This window comes from Mauremys mutica, chromosome 6 (genome assembly GCF_020497125.1).
Source record: "Mauremys mutica isolate MM-2020 ecotype Southern chromosome 6, ASM2049712v1, whole genome shotgun sequence".
NCBI lineage: Eukaryota > Metazoa > Chordata > Testudines > Geoemydidae > Mauremys > Mauremys mutica.
In genome coordinates, this window is record NC_059077.1 from 67,362,929 (window position 1) to 67,386,519 (window position 23,591).

Consider the following 23,591-nt stretch of genomic DNA (forward strand, 5'->3'; position numbering starts at 1 on the left):
TGGGGGAAAAACAAAACCCCAAACCAACTTTTAGTGGCTCTCCTACATATTTTGGCTACTTTGCAGAACTTTACACAATCCTATTGAATGTACCGCGGTATTGTGAAATATAAAAACATACAATTGCTATCTTATTGGTTCCCAGACTGTGGTCCATGAAGCACATGCCAGCAGTCCCAGGGGATAAACTGGTTAAAAAATACTAGCTCCTTAATCTTATTTCTAGCTGCACTGCATTAAAAGAAAGCCAAAAATATATTAAATACTTTCTTAATATTACCTTTCCACATAAGCAATTGCTGCAGTTCCCATAGGAATATTATGCAGCTACAAACAGGAGATGGTTTGCCCAACTATGAATAGGAGGGGAGGTGTCTGGGAGACTACATCTTTATTTAGATGTAGTCCATATTACAAAAGAAATGGTAATCCATGATGTAATAACTGTGTGAAAAGAGGTCACTGAAATAATAATACAGCACAATGGATGGATCTTTTTAAAGGAAAATCTCTCAAATTGATAATTTAACATTGTTTGATGCTTGGATAATTTACCTGTATAACATTCATTATTACAACAGAATTTTGCTAATTTACACTTCTGACCGGAGAACAGCTATAAATTAATGAACTTGTGAATTGACAAGTAAATGGACAAACACAATAAACAATCAAAATAATGCTCATGAAACTTTGTCTTTTGTTCATTTATTTTGTCAGTTGTAGTTTAGTTTTAGAGGAGTGTGGATTAGCTAGATTTTTACCGTATTAGTTATTTATTGGTGCTGACAATTCACTCAACATGTAAACTGACACAATCCCCACCCCCAGGAATTTAGGGCCCAATGTTGATCTGTGGGGGAGTAAGCCACGTAAGGGACTGGGCACTCTGAGTTGCACTCACAGAGTTTGTTTGCTATTTTTCTGTTTGAGGAAGCACAGGCTGTTGGTCCCAAACCTCCCCACCAACCCCCCATACTTGTGGATCACAGGGGATCAGACAGAGACATGGGGCATATGTATAGAGGACACTTGGCAACAGTTTATTCCCAATAATCTGCCAGGTTCCCTCCCTATTTTGGTTCCATCCACCCCAAATCTGTAGGGCTGAAATCTTCTGTGGAATCGATGTAGAGGCTTCCACAGAATGGGAGGAAAATGCAGCACTCCCTCCTTCCATGCCCCACCCCGTTCCGGAATCCAAGGAAACAGGTTCATGCATTTATGCTTTGAGAAGCATAGAGACCTTAAACTCAGATTTATTCACACACAACACACTAGGCTAAGACAGTTAAGCTCAAAGTAGTATAAAAATGTTACGCTGTATATTAATTTCCACATTTCAAAATCATTAAAGGAAAAACTATTTAACCTAGTACATCCTGCAGGTTTGTTACCACCATCAAGATTTGTTTGTTTTGGTCACACTGCCTTTTTGGCTTCCACACTGTGCAATATATATTCACATTTCTGATGCCTTGTTTCTTCTGTGGAACTACCAAGGAAAACATTATTTTGAATATTGAGTAAATATCTAACAGAGTAAAGTATATGGGTGCTAGTAAAATTATCCCAAGACTTTAAAAAAAATGGATAGCATTTAGATATTGTAATATTACAATGCAAGATATTTGCAGCTAGTTAAGAAATTGCTGGACCTCTGGTATACCCTGTAGGATTCATCGTTTTTACCTGAGCCATGGTATTAGCATTGTACTAAAAATAATCTGGGTGAGACTTCTGTGTCTGTCCTCTGTACACAGGCTTTATAAAATAACATTCCCTTCAACTCACTCTCTCTCTTTCCATCTCAATGACAATTTTAGTCACCTCCTACAAAGCTTATCTTCAAAACTGTTCTCGACTCCTGAGACAGAGTACACAAACCACTTTGTAAATCAGTTCCGGATAGGGCTCTTGTATTGTACATCGAAGATAATGTAAGATTTCAATTTAAAATTCTTCACACTGCTACAGATTGATTGACATCTATGAAACTACAGGTCTGTCACATCTTACACGCTTTTAACATGTGCGATTTCAGCTTTATGCGGTTGGCAAAAACAAAACAAAAAAAGAGAAAAATAACAATTTTAATACTGTAACTGTAGTGCGGGCGATTCCGCCCGCCATTCAACTCAATGTAATTTTGACTATACGCGGTTTTCGCTTTATGCGCTAACAGCGGAACGGAACCCCCGCATAAGATGAGACTCGCCTGTACTCATAAGGAAACACTAAGTTTTGTGTTTGGAAGGAACAGCTTTTATAATGTTATGGTATGAAATAATAGCTTTTTTCAGGGTTATAATAACTAGAAATAATGTTTAAAATTTAGTGAGGGCTTATTTGCGCCTTGTAAGCACACCCCACATTAAAGGTCAATGCAGAGAAAAGCCACCACAGAGGTAGCAGTGAAAGGAATTCTGCCTCCTAGAGCTCCTGGGTGTGCAAAGGCTAAGCATCCAACCCCTTCTGGGCTGCAGTTTACTATTTTCCATGTGACTTTGCTGCCCGGTGAATATGGGAGATGGAGCCAAGGCCCTTTCTCCTCCTCCGATCCTCTGTCTCCCCCAGTGAAGTAAGGAGAGAGCCGTCCTTGCATTTCTCTGAGGGCAAAGACTGTGATTCTGTCTGCCCTTTACTCTGGTCACACAAGCATAAGGATTAGGCAGACTCATGCCCTAAATAGTGAAATATTGAACAGGTACCATTTACTTTTGAAGTCATTTGTAAAAACAAAATTTAATACAGTATTTAGGGATTCTAAGTATGCTCCATTTTATAATCAATTAAAGAGAGAACCAAGACTATAATCTGCCTGAAGCAGTGCACATTCATCCATACAGCTTAGTTTCTATTTTCTAGTACAGGTTAATAGCTATGATGCTACACCACCACTTGGATTGTGAAAGAATAGGGGAAGGGAATGGTAGAATAAAGGAGTTAGAAAAACCAAAGACTCTTCCTGATTGAGTCTGAGTATGAAAATCACAGGAAAAAAACCCCAACCTTATTAAAAGAATAAAGAATACTGCAAACATTCCCTCTTTGGAAGGTGCAGCAAGAGATCAAAATGTTTAAGGTCAAAATAAAAAAGGTGACACATAGTAAGAATGATGAAAGGCAATTTCCCCCCTTTTTGTCAGCATATGAGGAGGGAGCAAGTTGGGGCAGTAAGTTATAGGGAGTTGGCAGTGTTTGGCTTGATTAGTTTTGTGGGTAGTGTGGCAAAGTTCCTCCTCTCCTCTAGTAGGTCCTGCGCTTATTGGCGGATTTCCTCCCCTCAGTGGTCTTCCCCTTGGATGAAACCCACAGTCTGGATCACCTCCTCCTATGTCTGATTAGGAGTAGCGAGGCTTGGGGGGAACCCGGGCCCGCCCTCTACTCCGGGTTCCAGCCCAGGGCCCTGTGAATTGCAGCAGTCTCTATAGTGCTACTTGTAACCGCTGCTTGACCGCTACAGCTCCCTGGGCTACTTCCCCATAGCCTCCTTCAAACACCTTTCTTATCCTCACCATAGGATCCTCCTTGTGTCTGATACTGCTTGATTGTATGATGTTTCCTCAATCCTCCAGCAGTACACCCTCTCAGTTCTTAGTTCCTTGTGTCTCTGGCTCCCAGCTCCTCATACACCCTTCCTTCCTCTGGCTCCTCCTCCTTGACTGGAGTGAGCTCCCCTTTTTATACCAGGTGCCCTGATTAGCCTGCCCTGATTGGCTGCAGGTGCTCCAATCAATGTAGCACTCTCCGGTGCCTTCTAGAAAGTTCTTAATTGGCCCCAGGTGCCTTAATTACCCTGGAGCAGCTGCCATTTTGGTTCCCATGGTACTAGGGATTTGCTTAGCCTGGGGCTAACATACCTGTTCCTGAGTACTTTCCTGTAGCCATCCGGCCTTGCTCCATCACAGTAGATGTTATTAGCCTGCCCATGCCATTAGAAGTATGTGAGATAAAAAGGTCACCATTCAAAGCTAGCACACTGTAGTTAATGCTTTTTCTGAGACCAGGGAAATAACTGCAGTAGCTCAGATACTACTGTGTGGTAAATGGAGATTATTTACCTGTAACTGGAAGTTCTTCAAGATGTGTTGTCCCTATCAATATTCCACGTGTGGGCATGCACGTGTACCATGCACCTGAGACCGGAAAATCTTGCAAGTAGTGTCCACCCTGGCCTCCACCCTGGATCTCCTTGTGCTCAGCACCTAGGGTGTAGGGGAGATGAGGACCGACTACCTTTCCAATTCTTTTTCTACCATTAATCCAGTCATGACTTGAAGCAGGGGGAAGGAGGAAGGGTAGCGGAAAACAGATAGGGACCATACATCTTGAAGAACTTCCAGTTACAGGAAAGTAACCTCTACTTCTTCTTTGAGTGCTGGTCCCTATGTGTATTTCACACCTGAGTGTCTGGCAAGCAGTACTCAAATAGGAGGGGAGTGCGAGGATGCAGGTTGTATAGGTGTCTGTAAAACTGCATTCCAAAGGCTGCATCAGCAGAAGGGGCTTGGACCAAAGCATTATGCATCTTAAAAGTGTGCATGGAACTTCAGGTTGCCCCCTTACGTATGTCCAACATAGGCACGTCTTGAAGAAATGCTACTCAGGTTGCCTGTGCTCTAGTGAAATGGGCCCTCATCCTGTCCAGGGGAGTGAAATGCATCAACTGATAGTAAAGGAGGCTACAGCCAGAAATCCATTTATAGTGTCTCTGAGTAGATATTGCTTGTCTCCGTGCTCACTCCACTATAGCAACAAATAGTCTACCTCAGGGGTCTGCAACCCGCGGCTCCGGAGCCGCATGCGGCTCTTCAGCCTCCTTGTTGTGGCTCCCTTCGGCCTTGACAAAAGAAAAAAAAAAGAAAAAAAAAGAATAACGGTTATTTATTAATTTAATTTTTATGTATATATTATTTTATTTTTGTTTATTTTGTTGCACAGTTATCTTGGAGTTCGAGGTGATACTTTAACATCGAATTTTTAAAAAGTTTTTATAATTTGTCAATTAAAATATGCATCACATCCACGTCTATAGCCCTCGCCTTTACCTGCAGGCGGCTTCTTGAGTGTGCGACCCCCGCGGTAAGCTAACCATGAATACATCCCAAAAAAGAAAAATCTCAGAAGAAAATAGAGAGTTTAATTCTGCATGGACAGATTCCTTTGCCTTCACTGCCAACAACGCTGGCTTACCTGTGTGCTTGATATGTGGCGAGAAATTAGCAAACAACAAAAAATGTAACGTTGAAAGACATTTTCAAAACAAGCACTCAGCATTTTCTGAAAAGTACCCAACTGAAGATGGGCGAAAGAGAGCGATTTCGGAACTACTACGGAAAGTTGAGCAGAGCAAACATACTTTCAAGAAGTAGATCAACTCTCCAAACTCAACTACAGCTGCTAGTTTTGTGGCAGCTCATGAGATCGTAAGGAGGGGGAAGCCGTTCACAGACCGAGAATACATGAAAGAATCGTTCATAAAAATATCAGAGCATCTATTCTCCGAATTCAAAAACAAACAGGAAATTATTCAGAAAATTAAAGAAATGCCTCTCTCTGCAAAGACCGTCAAGGACAGGACCATTAAAATGGCAACAAACATCACCAGTAAGCAAATTGATGACATCAATTCAGCTCAAACATATTCAATTGCCTGTGATGAGTCAAGTGATGTAAACGATATTGAGCAGACAGCACTGTTATGCAGATATGTGAACTCTGATGGGCCGCAGGAAGAACTGATTGAACTCATACCGCTAAAGGGCCAAACGCGGGGACAGGACATTTGTGAGGCTGTTTTGAGTTGTCTAAAAGCCAAAGGAATAAACACCACTCACCTGGTGTCAGTGTCTACTGATGGTGCACCCAGTATGAGAGGAGCACAGAAGGGCTTTGTGAATTTACTTCAAAAGTCGCTGGATCGAGAGCTGATGACGTTTCTTTGCATCTTGCACCAAGAAGCACTGTGCGCTCAAACATTCCCCCCTGAATGTGTGGAAGTGATGAACCTCGTTATTAAGATAGTGAACAAAATAATTGCAAACGGGTTAAACCACCGACAGTTTTGTTCATGGTTAGATGAAGTCGAGAGCGCATATTTGGATCTCCTGCTGCACAACAGAGTTCGGTGGCTGTCAAGGGGAGATGTGCTGAAACGCTTCGATGCTTGTCTGGAACATGTGAAAACCTTCTTGGAAAGCAAAGGCCTCAGCTATCCCGAACTGGGAGACCTCGATTTGCTGGAAAAGTTTTATTTCATGGTGGATATGACAAGTCACTTAAACACGCTGAATAAAAATCTCCAGGGAAAGGGAAGCACGGCCCTGCAGTTGCTGGAGGATGTTCTGGCGTTTGAGCGCAAGATGACAGTGTTTGCCAGAGATGTACAGAGAGGTACGCTCTCTCACTTCCCCTCCCTGAGAGAGTTCAAAGAAGAGAACAATCACATAAATTGTGATTATTTACACCGTGCAATTATGGCAATGCAAGCTGCATTTGGAGAAAGATTCAGCGAGTTCAGAAAAGAAAAAAACACTCTGTCCTTCCCTGTCACACCGCTGGACATCGACCCATCCCTGCTGAACATATCTGCATTCACAGGGATAAGTCAGCCCAATCTTGAAATTGAACTGGCCGACATAGCGGATAAAGACTTATGGGTGTCCAAGTTCAAAAGCCTGACAGCGGATCTCGAAGAAGTCGCCCGTCAGAAGGCCACTCTCGCTAAAGAGCACAAATGGAATGATATTGAAAACCTCCCCAAACCCGACAAACTTGTTTTTGAAACATGGAGTGCCATTCCCGACACGTATATATGAACATGAAAAAGTATGCATTTGGAGTCCTGTCCATCTTTGGCTCAACATACTTATGCGAGCAAGTTTTCTCGAGCATGAACTTCATAAAGTCCAAATATCGCTCCCGCCTCACAAATGAGAGCCTACAGTCCTGTGTGAAGATCAAAGTCACATATTACAGCCCCGACATAGGGAAGATCAGCATTGAGCTTCAGAAACAGAAGTCACATTAAACAGGTGAGAACACTAGCATTTAATAGGCTATTATTATTCAGAAAAAAACATTTATTTCAGACCCGGAGCTGAAGTAGTTTTTTATTGTATGTTCAGGTGCTTCGGTTGATTGCTGGCCGAGAAAGAAACCCGAAGAGGATGAGAGCACACTGAAATGGACTTGTCAAAAAACGTTCCTAATTTTATGTTTACTTTTTTAAAACTGCTAAGCTGCAACTATATGTTTTTTTATATTAAAGTGAGCTACGTTTTATTTTAATTTTACACAAATACGGGAAGGACTCAAAAAGGCCTGCATAGTTCAGTGTTTAATTTATTTCAAAGTAGGCCTACAGATGCACACTGCACTTCTGTTTGTTGTATTCTGTTGTTGTAACAGGTAAAATTAAAAAAAGATTAAAACTTTTAAAAGTTTATAAGCAGTGTTATGTTTTGCGGCTCCAGACTATTTTTCTTTAGTGGAAGAGGGGGCAAAATGGCTCTTTTGATAGTAAAGGTTGCCGACCCCTGGTCTACGTGATTTTGTAAATGGTTTCGTTCTTTGCAGGTAGAACACCAATGCTCATCTGACATTGGGAGAGTGAAGTCTCCTCTTCTCGCTGGAGGCATGAGGTTTTGGGAAGAACACCATTAAGTGAATCAATTGGTTTATGTTGGAATTTGTAAATTACCTTTGGGATGAATTTCAGGTGGAGACAAAGGGATACGTTCTCTTTATGAAATGTAGTCTACATGGTTTAGCCATGAGAGCCCCCAGCTTGCCTACCCTCCTGACCGACCTAATGTCAACCAGGAAGGTGACCTTCATAGACAGGTGGGACATAAAGCACACGGCCAACGGTTCAAAAGGTGGCCTAGTAAGTGTTGAAAATAGGAGATAGATGTCCCACTGTGGTGCTGGCTTCACCAGTAGACACTTCAGAAATCTAGTTGTTACTGAGTGAGTAAAAATAAAATAGCCACCTACTGGAGGATGGAATGGACTGATTGCACTAGATGGACCCACAATAAGCTAATAGACAGACCCAATGTCTTGAGAGTGAAGAGAGAGTCTAAAAGAGCAGGAATACCTGCAACCCCTGATGATAACTGCTTCTGGTGCACCCAAGTAGAGAAATGGCTCCACCTGGCTAGATAACATTTTCTGGTAGACACTTTCCTGCTGTAATTAAAAATAGATTGAACAGCCTCCAAACAGGAATGCTTTAGGTCTGATGCCCATCCAAAAACCAAACCATGAGGTGAAGAGAGTCTGGGCTGGGATGTCTAATCCTGCCATTCTCCTGAGTTAGCAGGTCCAGGAAGGACTGAATGCTGATGGGTTGACAGACTGACATTTGTAGGAGGTCTGCAAATTTGAACTGTCTGGGCCAATAGGGTGAGATGAGAATGACTTGTGCTTTGTTGTGACAAATCTTCCATAGAACCTGGGGTATTAGTGGTCTGGGAGAGAAGGCATACCTGAAGTGGCCTGTCCAGGACAGTGGGAGGGCATTGTCCCTTGAGTCTTGACCTTGTGCTTCTCTGGAACAGTATGTTGAACTTCTTGTTCATAGAACCATAGAAAGCTACAACCAGATAGGACCTTGAGAGGTCAGCTAATCCAGCCCCCTGCACTGAGGCAGGACAAAGCACACCTGAGAACTGATTGTCTAACCAGTTCTTTAAAACCTCCAATGATGAGAATTCCACACTCTCCCTTGGTGACTGATTCCAGTGCTACTAAACTATCCTTATACTTAGAAAGTTTTTCCTAATATCTAACCTAAATTTCCCTTGCTGCACATTAAGCCCAGTACTACTTGTCCTACCTTCAGTGGATGTGGAGAACAATTGATCACCATCCTCTTTGAAACAGAGCTTAGCATATTTGAAGACTGTTATCAGGTCCCCCCAAATCTTTTCTCAAGACTAAACATGCTCAGATTTTTTTAACCTTTCCTCATAGGTCAGGTTTTCCAAACCTTTTATCATTTTTGTTGCTCTCCTGCGGACTCTCCCCAATTTATTCACATCTTTCCTGAAGTGTGGCACCCAGAATTAGACACTGTATTCCAGGTCGCAAGAGGGCATTCCCCACCACACGAAGATGTTTATCAGCACTGAATTGTGTAACTCCCAGAGTCTACCAGAGTCTGTGTTGGGGTTTCCCATGAGATGTCGGGTCCTCTGTGTTCAGCAGGGCCAGTCGTCTCCAAGGGTTCCTCCAGTTGCCAGGGTGCAGGCAGGCCGTGAATGGCTTCAATTCCCAGTGCTGTGACTGGCCCTCTGCAGGAGTTTCCCAGGCAGGTCCTTCCCCTACAGCTTCCAGCCCAGAATGAGCTGGGCTCCCTGCCTTTATACTACTAGAGCACTCGGAGCATGCCCAGTCTTGCCAGGGAGGCAGGACTTCCACTGTCAATAACATGGGCTTAAAACCCTGTCTGGGCTAGTGCGGGATAAGCAGACCCCGTCACATCCCCATACCTGCAGAGAAAAGCTTGACAATCTGATCCTACAGGCTCAAAAATCAAAAGTCTAATATAAAAAACACAACACCTATTATCTATGTAAAAATTCCTTATTTTTAAGACAATGCCATGATTTGTTAGCGCCTGACTAATGATTTTGAATGTTTGGGGTTGACAATACTGCATACAAGAAATGAGATGTGCCCTGCAGTATCCCATGATAATACATAGTCTTCTCAGGTGAGGGACTGGGCCTGCATACATGTTTGCACAGTGTCTAGTAGATCTGGGCCCTGATCCTGATAAGACAAGGTATGGTACAGCAGCATAAATATTAATGGCTTAATCTTCCAGACTGCACCTAATCTAGGCTGCTCCTAAATCGGAATGGTAGCATTTTACACCTACTTCTTTGCACAGGTGTAAACATCTGTGCAAGGCACTAGTGAATCAGGTCCTAAAGCAATAATAATAATTTACTGTAAACTATGCATTTTAATTATTGAGTAAATCAGAATCTTTGGGTAGCAGTAAATGGGGTCATATAAACATTGTCCCAGGAAGAATACCCATAAGGAACTCTTATAATGGAACACTTAACAAAAAGGATAAATAACCTTTTCATCAGACAAATGCACCTAGTCTCCAGCATTTTGAAAGCTGCACAAAATGCCATTCTGATCACAATAGAATGCTACAGAACAATGAGGGATCCTGAACACTGCTCCACTGGTGGCATTTTTGATTTATAACCAGAGCAACATTTAACTGTAACCCTTTTCCAACTAAATTAAACCAGAAAGTGAATAAGAGCACAGCACAGTCAGCTGCTCATACCGCAGACTTGAGCCTATGAAAGAAACTCTCCAAACCTAACACCATATTAGAAAATTAACCTTGTCTGTTTGGTGCTAACAGCCTGGAGTGCCAATTAATTTTGTATGAGTGTTTAGCGAGGAGAAAACCAGATTTGCAGATTCTAAGGATAAAGAAAAAATGTATTTTTTCTCTCTTTTTTAAATTAAAGTACAGTGATTAATGTTTATGTTACACTCTTTGGAATTTTACTGCAGTGTTATGGCTCCAAATTCCAAAGTAGAAAAAAATCTAATAGTCAATCTATGTAGTAAATGAACAAACACTGGTTAGTGGTAAACATTAACTACTATGGTCAAACATGGCCCATTTATTTCTCTAAAAACCCATGACAAGTTTTATAGAAAAAAATATTATAAAGAAAATTAACACTAAAGCCTTGATTCTGACCTCATTTATACTGGTGAAATCACAGTAGCTCCAGTGGAGACAATGAAGATACACTGGTTTCATCTCAGTGTAACGGGAGATCTAAATAAGGTTTTATACTTAGCTCATAGTTCATAGATTACAAGTATCTAGCATATGTTTAGAGCACCCAAATCTCCTAATGTGTCTTGGCTACTAGCTTTTTAATCTGTTGCAGTAAAACAGATAATTAAAAAGCCTCCTGTCATTCACTTTAATGGAACAGATACACATCAAATACATAGAGATTAAAGCTTCCTTGTCTGATTTTTCTCTAATACCTGAATGGCTGACATATGTAACGTTTTAAGTAAGGGATAATAAGAGGGATGTTTTTGTATAACTATAATCTTGTTCCCGGGAAGATAATCTGCCAGGCCAAAACCAAACTGTCTATCCCATCAAGAGAACCAGATCATTTTTAATGAATATTTTTAGGAATAAACCTAAAGTTTCCCTCTCTTCACTATGTACACTCCCTCCCCCAGATCTCCATTTTAAGCCCAAAATATATTTAACAAGCACACATAAAAATTAAATGTTTCCATCATTATCCTCTCAGCATCTGCTCCCACTCTTAATATGGGGTTCAGTCACTGGCTGCCATGCTAATGAGTTTAGGCCCATGTGATAATGGGCCAATGTAACAAGGAAGTATTACACGGGATAGCTCAGCATTACATGGGATAGCTAACCCTATCACTACAGTGGTGAGAACAGCGGGAGATGGACAATATGTGATAAATTCAATGTTTTTATATAATCAGCCATGACAATCAGCACAGGGCCACTACAGGAACTGGGATGGCTGGTGGCAGAAAACATTATTTTTATGAGATAAGGGAGGGAGTAGGGATTTTAAGGGCTACATTGTGTGATTTACACACAGTCCCAAATTGGAGGGAATGTGGAGCAGACCCCTCCCAAGGGGAACTCCAGGATAGACTGTGGCTCAGAAAACACAGTACCATCCAGAACTCCCAGGTGTGCACAGTGCACCATCCCTAGCCCTGGCTCTCCATCCTCACTCACCCACCACAGGAGCTCAGACTGTGCCTATCCCTTGTACAGGGGACACAAGCACCTAAATCTAGCCCTAAATTGACCTAACTGAGCTGGCTGCAGAAAGGAAAGGGTTGGGTTTTTTATTTAAATAGATTTTTGTAGTGTTAAAAAGCAGATGAACTATTGAGCCAGGAAGGAGAAAGAGGGAAATTACAAGAGGTATCTTCTTGTACTAAGAACTATGTGCAAGAAATTGAGATCTTTTTGGTAAATATCATTCTGTTTTCTTTTATTAAAAAAAATAAAGCAAAAGTTAAACCATCCCCAGCAGTGCTTGGCACAAAATGGTGCTTGGCACAAAACACTTTAAAGAATGTATAATTCAGATGAGGAGACAGGCAAAATCAAGTCAAATAAATCAGTGTAAAATGCTGAGCAATGCATGTTTAATTCTATTACGCCACACAAAATATAATACTATGAATGATTAGTTATCATGACAACAACTGGTACAATTCTAACTATCCTAAAAAATTGTATTTATTTTAATAAGCTATGTCATATTACTCTCCCAGATACTTTAAGCATGGGAAGCTTTAAATAACTCATAACACTACTTCATCCTACCAAGCTCATCTCCTAAATCAGAATTATTCTGTAGGATTTAAAGTCTGCTATGAGCTTATATTTTTATCAAATGATGCATAATATGAATCAAGTGAGGCAGAATTGATTTACTGGGTTAACTGGACTCACCACCATTACATTCAAGAAAGAGTCTATGTGAAAAAGGTAGGTTTTATACCAATGAGATGTAGCAGAGCCTGTCACATGAGGTATCCAATTATACTCAGCATGAAGAGAGAAACATTAATCAGCCCTCAACCTCCGAAAATCTTTTTAAACATAGAAAGTGGGCTACCCTTGTTTATCAATGTACATGCCCATATGCAAAATAAAAAATGAGGTTTCAAACAGATGCTCATTTATATGCAAGGATGTTACAAGTGTCAGGAAAGCCTGTCAGAGGAACATGCATGTCTTTCTTTTGTAATGCTTCTTGTTCTCCATGGAGAACATTTTGGCTCTCTCACCTTTCCCAAGAGGTTAAGTGATATATGCAACAATTATTTGTTTTTGTGGATAATCATTTAGAAGTAAGGCACACCCATCAACAGAAAGTGGCAGCACTTCTGGGACTCATTTGGTGATAAATGGTTTACTGAGTACACAAATTATATTAAAAATAAAATAATCTACACATCGGTGAATGGGAAAGAGGCTATAGACATATGCATATATAAATGGACATGGGGGAAAAGCTTTTTTTATTTAAATTTGTAAGCTACAAAATTTTGTAAGTCAACAAAACAACACAGATATGCACTTCTTGTGGAATTTTGCACATCACTACAGGCAAACAAAAACATAGAATAGGTTTCAGTTTCCTCACAACCATAGAAAAATGACAGCAACTATCAATGAGCGCAGAACATTTGCCACTGAAACAATAAAGAATAGTAAAGAATACAAGACATTCAAGTGATCATATTGAACAGATACTGGAGATTTATGTTACAGCTGACAGGATCACTCACTGTGATCACTGAGTAGCCATGCACTTTTCTGCAAAATTAGAGGAGAGAGATGAGGCAGGAACTGAAATCCATTTCAGACTATCAACAGAAATACTGAATAGTGCAGCTGAATGGATGTTTATGCCAAATGTTGTGTACAGTGTTTTGTAGCCATGTTGGTCCCAAAATATGAGAGAGACAAGATGGGTGAGGTAATATATTTTACTGGACAAGGTGGGTGAGGTAATATTTTTTTATTGGTCTACCTTGTCTTTCAAAGTCCATCAGAGTCCTACTGCCGTTTTCAAAAAGCAAAAATCAGGCTATGTCTATACCATGAGCTAGGGATGCGATTGTCCTGCTCACGTACACATACTCACACTAGCTCTCATCAAGCTAGCATGAGTATAAATAGCTGTGTACCCACGGTAGCACTCATAGCAGCAACAGAGACACGTCTGAGCCGTGCCAAGTACATACCCACTGGTTTGCGGCGGGTTTGTACTTGGCACATGCCTCTGCTGCCACAAACAGTGCTACCATGGCTACACAGCTACTTACAGTCATGCTAGCTCAATGAGAGCTAGTGCAAGTACGTGCGCGAGCTGGAGCCACACTCCTAGCTCGTAGTGTAGGCATTGCCTTAGTTTCAAGAGGAAGCTAGTCTCTTACATGTTTATGCACCTACACACCTCTGCAGCATAAAGCAGAACTGTGAAGTAGCCTATAAGCAAAGGGAGTGTCTCTCTTCATACACATAGCTCAGACAATCACATATTGTAAACTGATTACATTTTCTGAGAACGGTAAAGTAGTTCCACTCCTTCCTGAGGGCTGCAACTAACAGGCACAGGGGGGAAGTACTAACTTTTGCTTAAACATCAAACAGGTGAGACCTGTAACCAGCACAGAACATTCCTGGATCCAGGTAACTGCCTTTTGCATTCCATTCCAGGAAGCTGTAAGCTCCTTCATTAGAAGGAAATGATATTGAGAAAAGCCTATGAAGAAAATCTTTCAGGGTTTCCAGTGCAGTTTTCCCCTCTAACTCTTGTTTAATACAGGAGGGGAACATCTGCCCCATGATATGAATAGCTATATAAACAGATTAGGAAATACATACATAACAATGATTATCATTTACATGGCACTATATTGGTAGGATTTTTAAAAGCTCTCCGTGTTGGCCTGACTCTGCTCCCAAATCTACCACAGACGTCAGTGAGAGCAAAGTAAAACTGTGCTTTTAAAAATCCCACTCTATATATTTTAAGCATTTAGACATTAATTAATTAATACTCACAACCCCCCTTGCAAGGCAAGTACAGTAGTAACCATTACTATCTCAATTCTGACAGTTGGGGCACTTGAGGCAGAGCGATCGATTGATTGATTTGCCCAAGACCACAGAGCCTGATGGCGGAGATAGGACTTGATCCCAGTTTCCTAGCCCCAATCCATGCTCTAACCAGTAGATAACTATTTAGGTAGCTAGTAAGATGGAATAGATGATAAAAGGGTATCCTCATAAAACATTACCATTCTATAAATGCAAACGATACAGGAATAAATTAAGATAATGACTCACTGGCATTTATTCCACGATCAAACTTGGATTTTAGGGTTGTTTGGATTCTGGTTTTTTGTTTGTTTTGGGGGTTTTTGTTTTGTTTTTTGTTCTCTTTAATGTTTTTTCTGAGAAAGTTTCTTATTTTAGTGTTTCCTATTTTTTCTATAAAAATCTTGTCAAATGTGAATATACAAATATCAGAAAATGTAATGGAGAAAAAATGAAAATATTAAAGACAACATTAACATTAAAAAGTAAAAAATCTAAAATTTTACCACATTAGTATCAGTATAGGCTAGGTTTAAAAAACTGGGGCTCTTGAATGCCTCTAATATTTCAATTACCTTGTGATAAGAGGAAAATTTGGCTAAATTTTCAAGTATTATGGACTAAATCCTCAATCCTGCAAACACTTGTGCACATGTTTAATTTTATGCACACGGGTAATCCTATTTAAATCAATGGAACTACTCATGCATGGAAAGTTAAGTACATGCATAAGTACTCGTATGGATTGAAGCCTAAAATCTTAAAACCTATTGTTTCTATTATGAAAATTCAGGAACTATTTATGATGTTGGGGCCCATTCCTGCAGTCACCGCTTAGTCCTAAATGTCCCCACCTAGCTGCCAGATCTTCCAGCTCCCCCATGACATTTTGACAATGCGGTTATGAGTTTTCAACATACATATCTAAAGCACGCTAAAAATCCAAAGGAGGATGGAAACTTAAATTAAATCTAACATTAAAATAAACGCCACAAGTTATGTTGGACTGGTTGGACTGTACTGGAGAGAAATAGTGAAGGGAAGAATCCTTGGGTTAAATAGTGATGCATAATTCTGGGATCCCAGAGGCATTATGTAGGTCTAATGTTCTACTTAGGACACAAGACCTTGTTCACAGAGTCTTTGGGCTTATCTGCTTGGCTGCACATTTTGGACTACAGGGATATGAATCGCAGCGTACACTAGCATGCTGCACTGTAACTCCCCCATGTGGACACTACAAGCACGAACAAAAGTTTGGGCTAATAAAGTCCTTATTGGCCCAACAGGACTTAAGTTAATGAGAACTAGGTACCTTTTTGTTTGCACCTGCAGCATCCACACAGGGGAGTTACAGTACAGCATGCTAGGGTGAGCTGTAATTCATGCCCACGTAGTCTGAACTGCAGAGTGCTATAAACATCACAAAGAAAATAAATGCCTTTTGATTACATGTTTTCAGGCTACTGTACTGTACTGTACATTTGAGTCTACAAAAATGTACTTCTATCACTAATCCACACTCCTTTATCACTTCTATTCATAAAGTTGGAATTCTTAGCTCCAGTTAACATGAGTATGTTTATGTCAGTCTAAAACAAAAACAGAAAACACATTTTAAAGAAAAACTTCAGGATAATGCAGTAATTTCTTGACTTCCTGAAAACAGAGTGACTCATCTTTGGCCAAAGAAAAGGCTTCTCCTTAGACAAAATAAACAGAAGTGTTCAAATAGGGCTTACCAGTCTGTTGCGTTTGTGCATTTCTTTTTGGATAAGTCTTACTATGACTTCTTTCAACATTTTGGTCAGGCCGAGGAAGCTGGACAGAAAGTTCTCTGCTCATCTGCAAAGCTGTCCTGCCACTTGAAAATGCAACAAAATCAATATGATGGATAAATAGAAAATTGAGAAGTGAACCTTAAAGCAATTTAACATTTTTATTTAGAGAAATTATGCTGGGTTGGGACAACACAGTGAATTAGTTATCAACCTGTTACTCATGGAACCTTGATTCTGGTTCTAATATTCCTGCTCACACAGCAGGCTGTGTGGTATTAACTACAATGCCATTCATTGTGATTTTGTTTCAAATCAAATCTTGGCACAACTGCCAACAGATCATGCCAATCTCTTCTGCATTTGGTATTTTTCAACTGAGTTCCAGAAACAATTCCAGAATCCACACAAAATGCTACTTTATTGAGAATTAAGACAGTAGCCAACACAGATTGGCCCTTTTTGTGGCCTCACGATAACCTTTGAGCATGCAATTTTCTTAAGTAATTTGATTGCTCTAATTTTATTACCTGAATTAATTTTTACAGTCATTTGTCTTACTAAAATATCCCTTTAGCATTGCTCTTTTTGAAGCGACAAATGGCTGCCCTAATATTTCACATAAAATGGGAATGATAAAGCGGCACCAAACTTGGTGCAGTGCCAGATTGCAACAAGCCATTAACACAAAAAAATGATAAGACCTGATTATATTTACACCCATTTTAAAGCTCTGTCACCCATGACTACACAGTGTAAAGCTGCCTTAGTGTAAATGTGAATTAGGCATAGGTTGTAAATATATGCACTTGTTCCTGAAAAGCATATTGTGTTGCGTACCCAGTGCAGCTCTCAAATTTTCTTTTAGACATTAGAAAAAAACAAAAACAATTAATTAAAACCTAAGCGTTCCTGAGTTTACAATAATTGGGAAAGATATTAAACATTTTCAGATTTAAACTGACAAGTAGAGACAAGCTTCTTAACACACAATGAACAAATAAGGTAAATCTCCATATCACAAAAAACTGTGGCTCCTATTTGGACTTATATTACTGAACTGTTTTCAATAAAATTAAGTTACACTTCCCCTTTCCCTGTAAAAAACAAAACAAAACAAAAGCAGATGATAAGACTAAAAATATATTCTATATCTGAATTTAACCTTAAAGTGATATTAACCATAAATGACAAATGCAGGTTTAAACAAAACATCTATGATAAGATATATTATATATTATACTAAGATATATTAACCAGACAGCATTATGAATTTTATTTATTTTCTGATGTCATACAATAAGATCAATTAAACACTAACATTATTTTACTAATAACACTAAAACTATCTAATGGTATTTCAGTTTCAACAAAAATAAAATGCAGAGACGTTTAATTTTTTTTTTATAGATCTCTCTTACATTTATTTTAAATTAAGGTTTTTGGAAAGATCATTTCTAGCAGTAATTCCCAGTTGCCACATCTGCAGTGCAATGATTTAAAAACATTCAGGCGCATTTCTAATGAGTGAAGAGCAATTATACTGTGTGTTAAACATTGTAATTAGTATTTGAGTTATGTGAACATCCATTTGGATGAACACTTTTTTTTTTAATTTCTTTAAACATCAGAAAATATATTTAAGGGGAAAAAAACATCAGAGTGGATCAAAGTATTACTGGTTTTAAGTTTCAAATTATTTTATTCTGCAGGCTTGCCAGAAAACATTAACAAATGTTATAGCTCTGCAACCATGTTAACCTTTGTAACCCTCCAACAGCAGCCTTCATTAATCCCCTTTGGGCAGCACCTAATCTAAACAACTAATCTGATAATGGGGAGTTGCTTACAAACTATCAGACTCCAAACAAACAAATACCCCAGAGGCTAACAAGAAAAGGTTATGACCCCCTCTCCTCAGGCATGGAATTATAGCTTCTGTCTTGAGCTTACATTATATATGCAGAAGTGCAGTTTTATTGTTGCCCCTCAATGATACAACCCACCCCTCCAAAAAATCAAATAATAAAAAAGGTGGGGTAGTGGGAATCAGATCTACAGTGTAAGCAAACAGCTGATGCTTTAAGCACATGAAGATGCTGTTAATTACAGTTGCCAATATGCATTTAATGAAGCAACAGTTACTGAATTTCAAATACCAACCAATTAAATAATATTCACTATCATACTGATAATCAATATGCTTCAAATGCGCAGTAGCTGAACTTTAATGGGATAGCCCCAATCTTTTTTTAAAATTCCAAATTATTAAAACACTAACCCACATCTGGGGAAAACCCTTGTAGATCAACACAGCACAAGTAAGGATTCCTTTTTCCCTTCTGGTGATAAGAGAAGACTTTATCTGGAATGTTTAAAAAACATTTTTGCAGTCGACAACGACCCATTCCAAGAGGTGAATTATCATCACCAGGCACTTTGGTGCTGTATATAGACAGCCTATGACAAATGATGGAGGAAGGTTGGGGATTAGAGCACCAGGGTCAGAAATACTTAAGTGTGGCCAACTGCAACAAAAAAATGTTAAATCTCATGCCATGGGTGTGTGGAGGCAAAGTTTCTTCTCCTACAACAAAGCGTCTGCCACATCCCAATCAGCAGAACTGTTCCAGGCGGTGGACAGCCTGGGTCCTCTCTACTCTGGCACAGAATCAAGTATTTCTCATTGTGAGGCACTTTCACTCCAAATTAATACATAAGATCACTCCAATAAGGAGTAGATTGGAAGCCCCTGTGGAGCCAGATCCTTCTCTACTAAGATTTTGGCCCTCATTTGTTAACTGAGGTTCTGGAGGTGCTTAAGATGTTGAGGGTTATATGACTTATGATTTTAGGTTTGTGTTCCTGGGAGACAGTGATAAGGAGGCTGTACCCCATATTGTGACATTCAAACTTGGCCATGGTTTTCCATGAGTATGGTATAGTATAGTACTTAAGACTTGTATTGCACTTTCTATTCAAATGTTTCTAAACACCTTACAAAGATGAAAAAGTGTTTTTATCTCCCTTTGACAAATGGGGAAACTGACACTGAGGGTATGGCTACACTATAGGGACTATACTGGCATAGTTCCTTCGCCATAGCTATGCTGGCATAACCCCACACAGCATAGGCACAATCTACATTGACAGAAGGGGTTTTTACGCCAGTGTAGGAACAATAGCTCCCCAAACAATGGTAGGTAGGCTGACAGAAGCATTCTTCCATTGACTGCGCTGCATCTACACCGGGGGTTTGGTCAGCATAGCTACTTTGGTCAGTGGTGTGGATTTTTCACACTCTTGACTGATGTCATCAGGCCTGAGAAAAGTAAGTGGCCCGATTTCCATAGGTGGTGAATACCTGCAGCTCACACGAAAGTTAACTGGAGCTGCAAGTGTTCAGCACTTCTGAAAATCACACCATAGCTGACTTACTGAAGGTCACACAGCATATATGTGGCAAAGCTGGGTCTAAAGCACAGGTCTTCTGGCCCCAAATCTTGTGCCCCAACCATTAGACAAGGAAACCTTAAATTCACCAGATGGGTTTGATCTATCCCTAGCTTAACCAAAAAGCACCAGATCCTTAGCCCCACTGTGGCTCATTTGTACTGCTCTGGCACCACTAGGGGCTGTAAAGCTAGTTTAACTGGCTTCCTGAGGGATGCCCATAGTTGGTGGATTTCCCTGTTGCTCTGTGCCATCCCTACTGATAGATCTCTGCATAAGGATCGTGGCCAGGGTCCTACTGTGCCCTGGTGGTCCACACTTGTTAAAACAGCCCCGTCAGGCCATGGGCTGGGTGTAATTTAGAACATTCCTGAGGCTCCTCTATGTTGTGCTATGGGCTGTACTGGCCCCCATCTAGCACCAGGGATCAGGGAGCCACAAAGGCAACCTTGGCCCCTGCCTCATTGCCTCCTTCCCAGTTCCTGCTTTGAGCACAGCTAAGTCAGACCAGAAAATCTGGCCTGCATCTCACATTGTTTAATCTGTGAACTGGAATGTTATTGTTAACAATTTTTCTGAGGGGAAATGATCTGAATGTAAAGATTTTAAGGTGAAACAGATTTACCTGTACCGATGTTTATAACCTATGGATCCAAACTTGCTGAATTTTCTTGACAGAGAGTTTGACTCATTTTCTGGCATTCTACATTATTTTAAAAATAAAACAACACAGTAAAATTACATACACTAAAATATATAGTAAATAAACTACCATAATTAATGTCCATGTAGAATGGTTTTAGGATGATGCAATGCTATTATAAGACAGAGTAATCTCCTCCATTTGTAACAGAAGTTGTGGGCACAAATTTGCAGGTCCAAAAGGGGAAGCATGGCTCCTCTATAAGCTCCTCCTTATCCCCATGTCATGGTAGGCTCTCCATGCGTGCTCCATGGGGCTCAGAGTTCCATGAATCCATGCAGGTGAGGCTAGATCTAGATGGACGGGTTCTTTCTGTGCCATCACCCTTACCCAAACCCCACAGAACATCCCTGTGTAAAGTCCTGGGAACCAACAGCTGAGCCAGCACTCTGGTCATTTAAATACCAATTAATTTCCCCCAGAGTGAACCTAATGGGGCCTAATTAATGGATTTGAACGGGCTAGGGGAGGACTAACAAGCAAATTGGTCCATTAACACAGCATGTATAAGGCAGCACAGGAGAGGGAGGCAGACTAGCAGAGCCTGGAAAGGTCTCTGGGTAGCGAGATCTCTTCCCTCTCTTTGGCAAAGAACTGAGGAGAAACTGACACTATAAATAATTATTGTGTATGGATCAATAAGGTGGTGGGAAGAGCTAATGTAACTGAACTGTGCTTGGGTGTTTAACAACGGAAAGTCTCAGAGTCTGTGTAGACAGAACAGAAGACAGGAACAGGATGTTGCCCTGTCACAATCCCCATAAAAGTTAATGCTGACTGAGGGCATATCTACACTACACCAATGGGGAGCACGGAGCCAAGAGCCCAGGGGGTGCAGCTGGGCTCCCAGCAGGGACATCTATGCCCAGAGTCCAGCTGGCTGCTGTGCTCCTGCCGGGGAACGGGGAGCCAAGAGCCTGGGAGTGGAGGGGGAGCAGCTGGGCTCCTGACGGGGAGATTCACACACAGAGTCCAGTCGGCTGCCATGCTCCTGGTGGGGAGCTGAGAAGCTGGTGTGGCTGCTCTGTTCCTGGCAGAGAGCCCAGGCAGCTGCCCAGATCGGAGAAGGGAGCTGGAAGCCTGGGTACCAGCCTGGCTGGGAGCAGGGGGCTGGAACCTCAGGGGGCAGCAGGGCTCCCTGTGGGGAGCCCAGGCAGCAGCCTGAGCGGGAGCCTGGGTGGCAGCCTGGCTTATAGCAGAGACCGGGGAGCTGGCTTTCTTGTCAATTTCATGACTCCAGCAAAGCCCCCTCGAACATTCCTCTGCACCCCCCCTGGGGTCACACACCCCCGTTTGGGGGAACACTGGTCTACAGACAGGAACACTGTGTCGCCCTAACTACACTGACATAAGCCCTACGCCTCTCGTGGAGGTGAAGTTATCATGTCGGTGTAGGATGGCACTTGTATTGTCGGGAGCAAGGCTGTAGGGTATACACGGACATAGTCAGATTTATGTGAGCTGCCTTAGGTCGACCTAATGCTGCAGTGTAGAGTAGACCAGGCCTGAGTCGCTGTTAACTTGTGCAAGTTCCTCCTTTGTAACGTGGATTACCCTTGAATCATGCACTGGGATCAGCTGCTGATGGGGGAAGAGGGCCAGCAGCACAGCTCCCATATTAGCTGAGGAACAGGAAGCAGTGCAAAGCTACAGGGTCTTGAATGGCCCTTGCCTCCTGTTACTCCCCCAAGTGCCACAGTTTTGGAGGTCCAAAGACCTTGCCACTTCTTTGGTGGTGGGAAAGGTCTTTGGACTTCTATCCCATGAAAGAATGGTGAATAAATTCTGAGAGTGTGAAGTCATGGAGCTTCCTCATCTTTACATTGGGAGAACATGTCTAAGGGAGCATTGTGCCCATTGTTAAAGGCATGTCAGTGTTGCAAAATTATCAGGGCAGGACTTTTACAGGGGTTTGTAACACAACTGAACTAACTTGCTTCCAACTGAAACTTGCTTTGCACAGGGACATGCCCATATAATTTGAAGATGCATACATACAACTCAGGATTTGCTGTACGCTGTCATGCAGTACAACAGTCCAGCTTGTCCCTTTGAGGGCCCGGACACCTGGGGCCAACCTGTTCTGTTCAATTTATCAGACCTAGATGGGGAAGGGGCCAGGGAGCAGGGGTTCAGGTGTGCCTTATAGAGGGGTTGAGAGAGGTTAGTTGAGTGGGAACTACAGGAGGGAGGTGGGCTTCTGCAGTAGGCCCCAAAGCAGGGGGATTGAAAGGAAGGGTGTATCCAGGGCTGGCTCCAGCCTTTTTGCCACTCCAAGCGGCGAAGAAAAATAAACAATTGAGCCACCGCCGAAGTGCCGCCGAAGAGGAAGAGACAGAGTGAAGGACCTGCTGCCGAATTGCCGCCAAAGACCCGGCCGTGCCGCCCCAATAACGGACAGAGTGCCGCCCCTTTCTATTGGCCACCCCAGGCACCTGCTTCCTTCGCTGGTGCCTGGAGCCAGCCCTGGGTGTATCCCCTTTTCAGCACTGCGAGAGTCAAAGGGAAAAGCCTCTGGGAGCTACAGCCCAAGGTGAGCAGAGGAAATGCTTTTTGTGTTTGATGTTTTTGCCTACATTCTATAGTAGAAGAATAAAACTATGCCTGGAAAGAGACTTGGGCAGGGCATGTCTCACAGAGGAGCCCAGAATCAGGAGGGCACAAGAGTGTCTTAAGGCCACCCTAACCTCTCACCCCCTGTGCTGAGAGTCTGTGCTATGTTTCTGAGAGGTGCAGCAAGAATCTCAGCCAGCACATTTATCTTCTGTTGTCATAACATAGTAAAACCTTAATAACTTTACCTCCACTCACCTGAAGAACGTATGGTGCTCTACACAGCATTTCCAAAGATGTTTACATGTGGTTTTGTTACGTGCTTCAAAAAAGAAGGACGTTTCATTGCACTGAAATAAAGAGAGACAACATTACTATGAAAGATTCTTCCTATGGAGTGGATTTTCACTTGTCG

At 41.5% G+C, this 23,591-nt stretch overlaps 1 protein-coding gene across 1 annotated transcript in view; it reads right to left on the reverse strand.

Annotated features, from left to right (window-relative positions):
- EPB41L4A (erythrocyte membrane protein band 4.1 like 4A) overlaps positions 1 to 23,591 on the reverse strand; it is a 198,938-nt gene that overhangs the window by 44,518 nt on the left and 130,829 nt on the right. The window contains exons 11-13 of the mRNA XM_045020531.1: positions 23,435 to 23,526; positions 20,546 to 20,623; positions 16,432 to 16,553 (exon numbers count right to left, since the gene is read on the reverse strand). Coding sequence (XP_044876466.1) covers positions 16,432 to 16,553; positions 20,546 to 20,623; positions 23,435 to 23,526 — 292 coding nt within the window. The remainder of the gene's footprint in view (positions 1 to 16,431; positions 16,554 to 20,545; positions 20,624 to 23,434; positions 23,527 to 23,591) is intronic.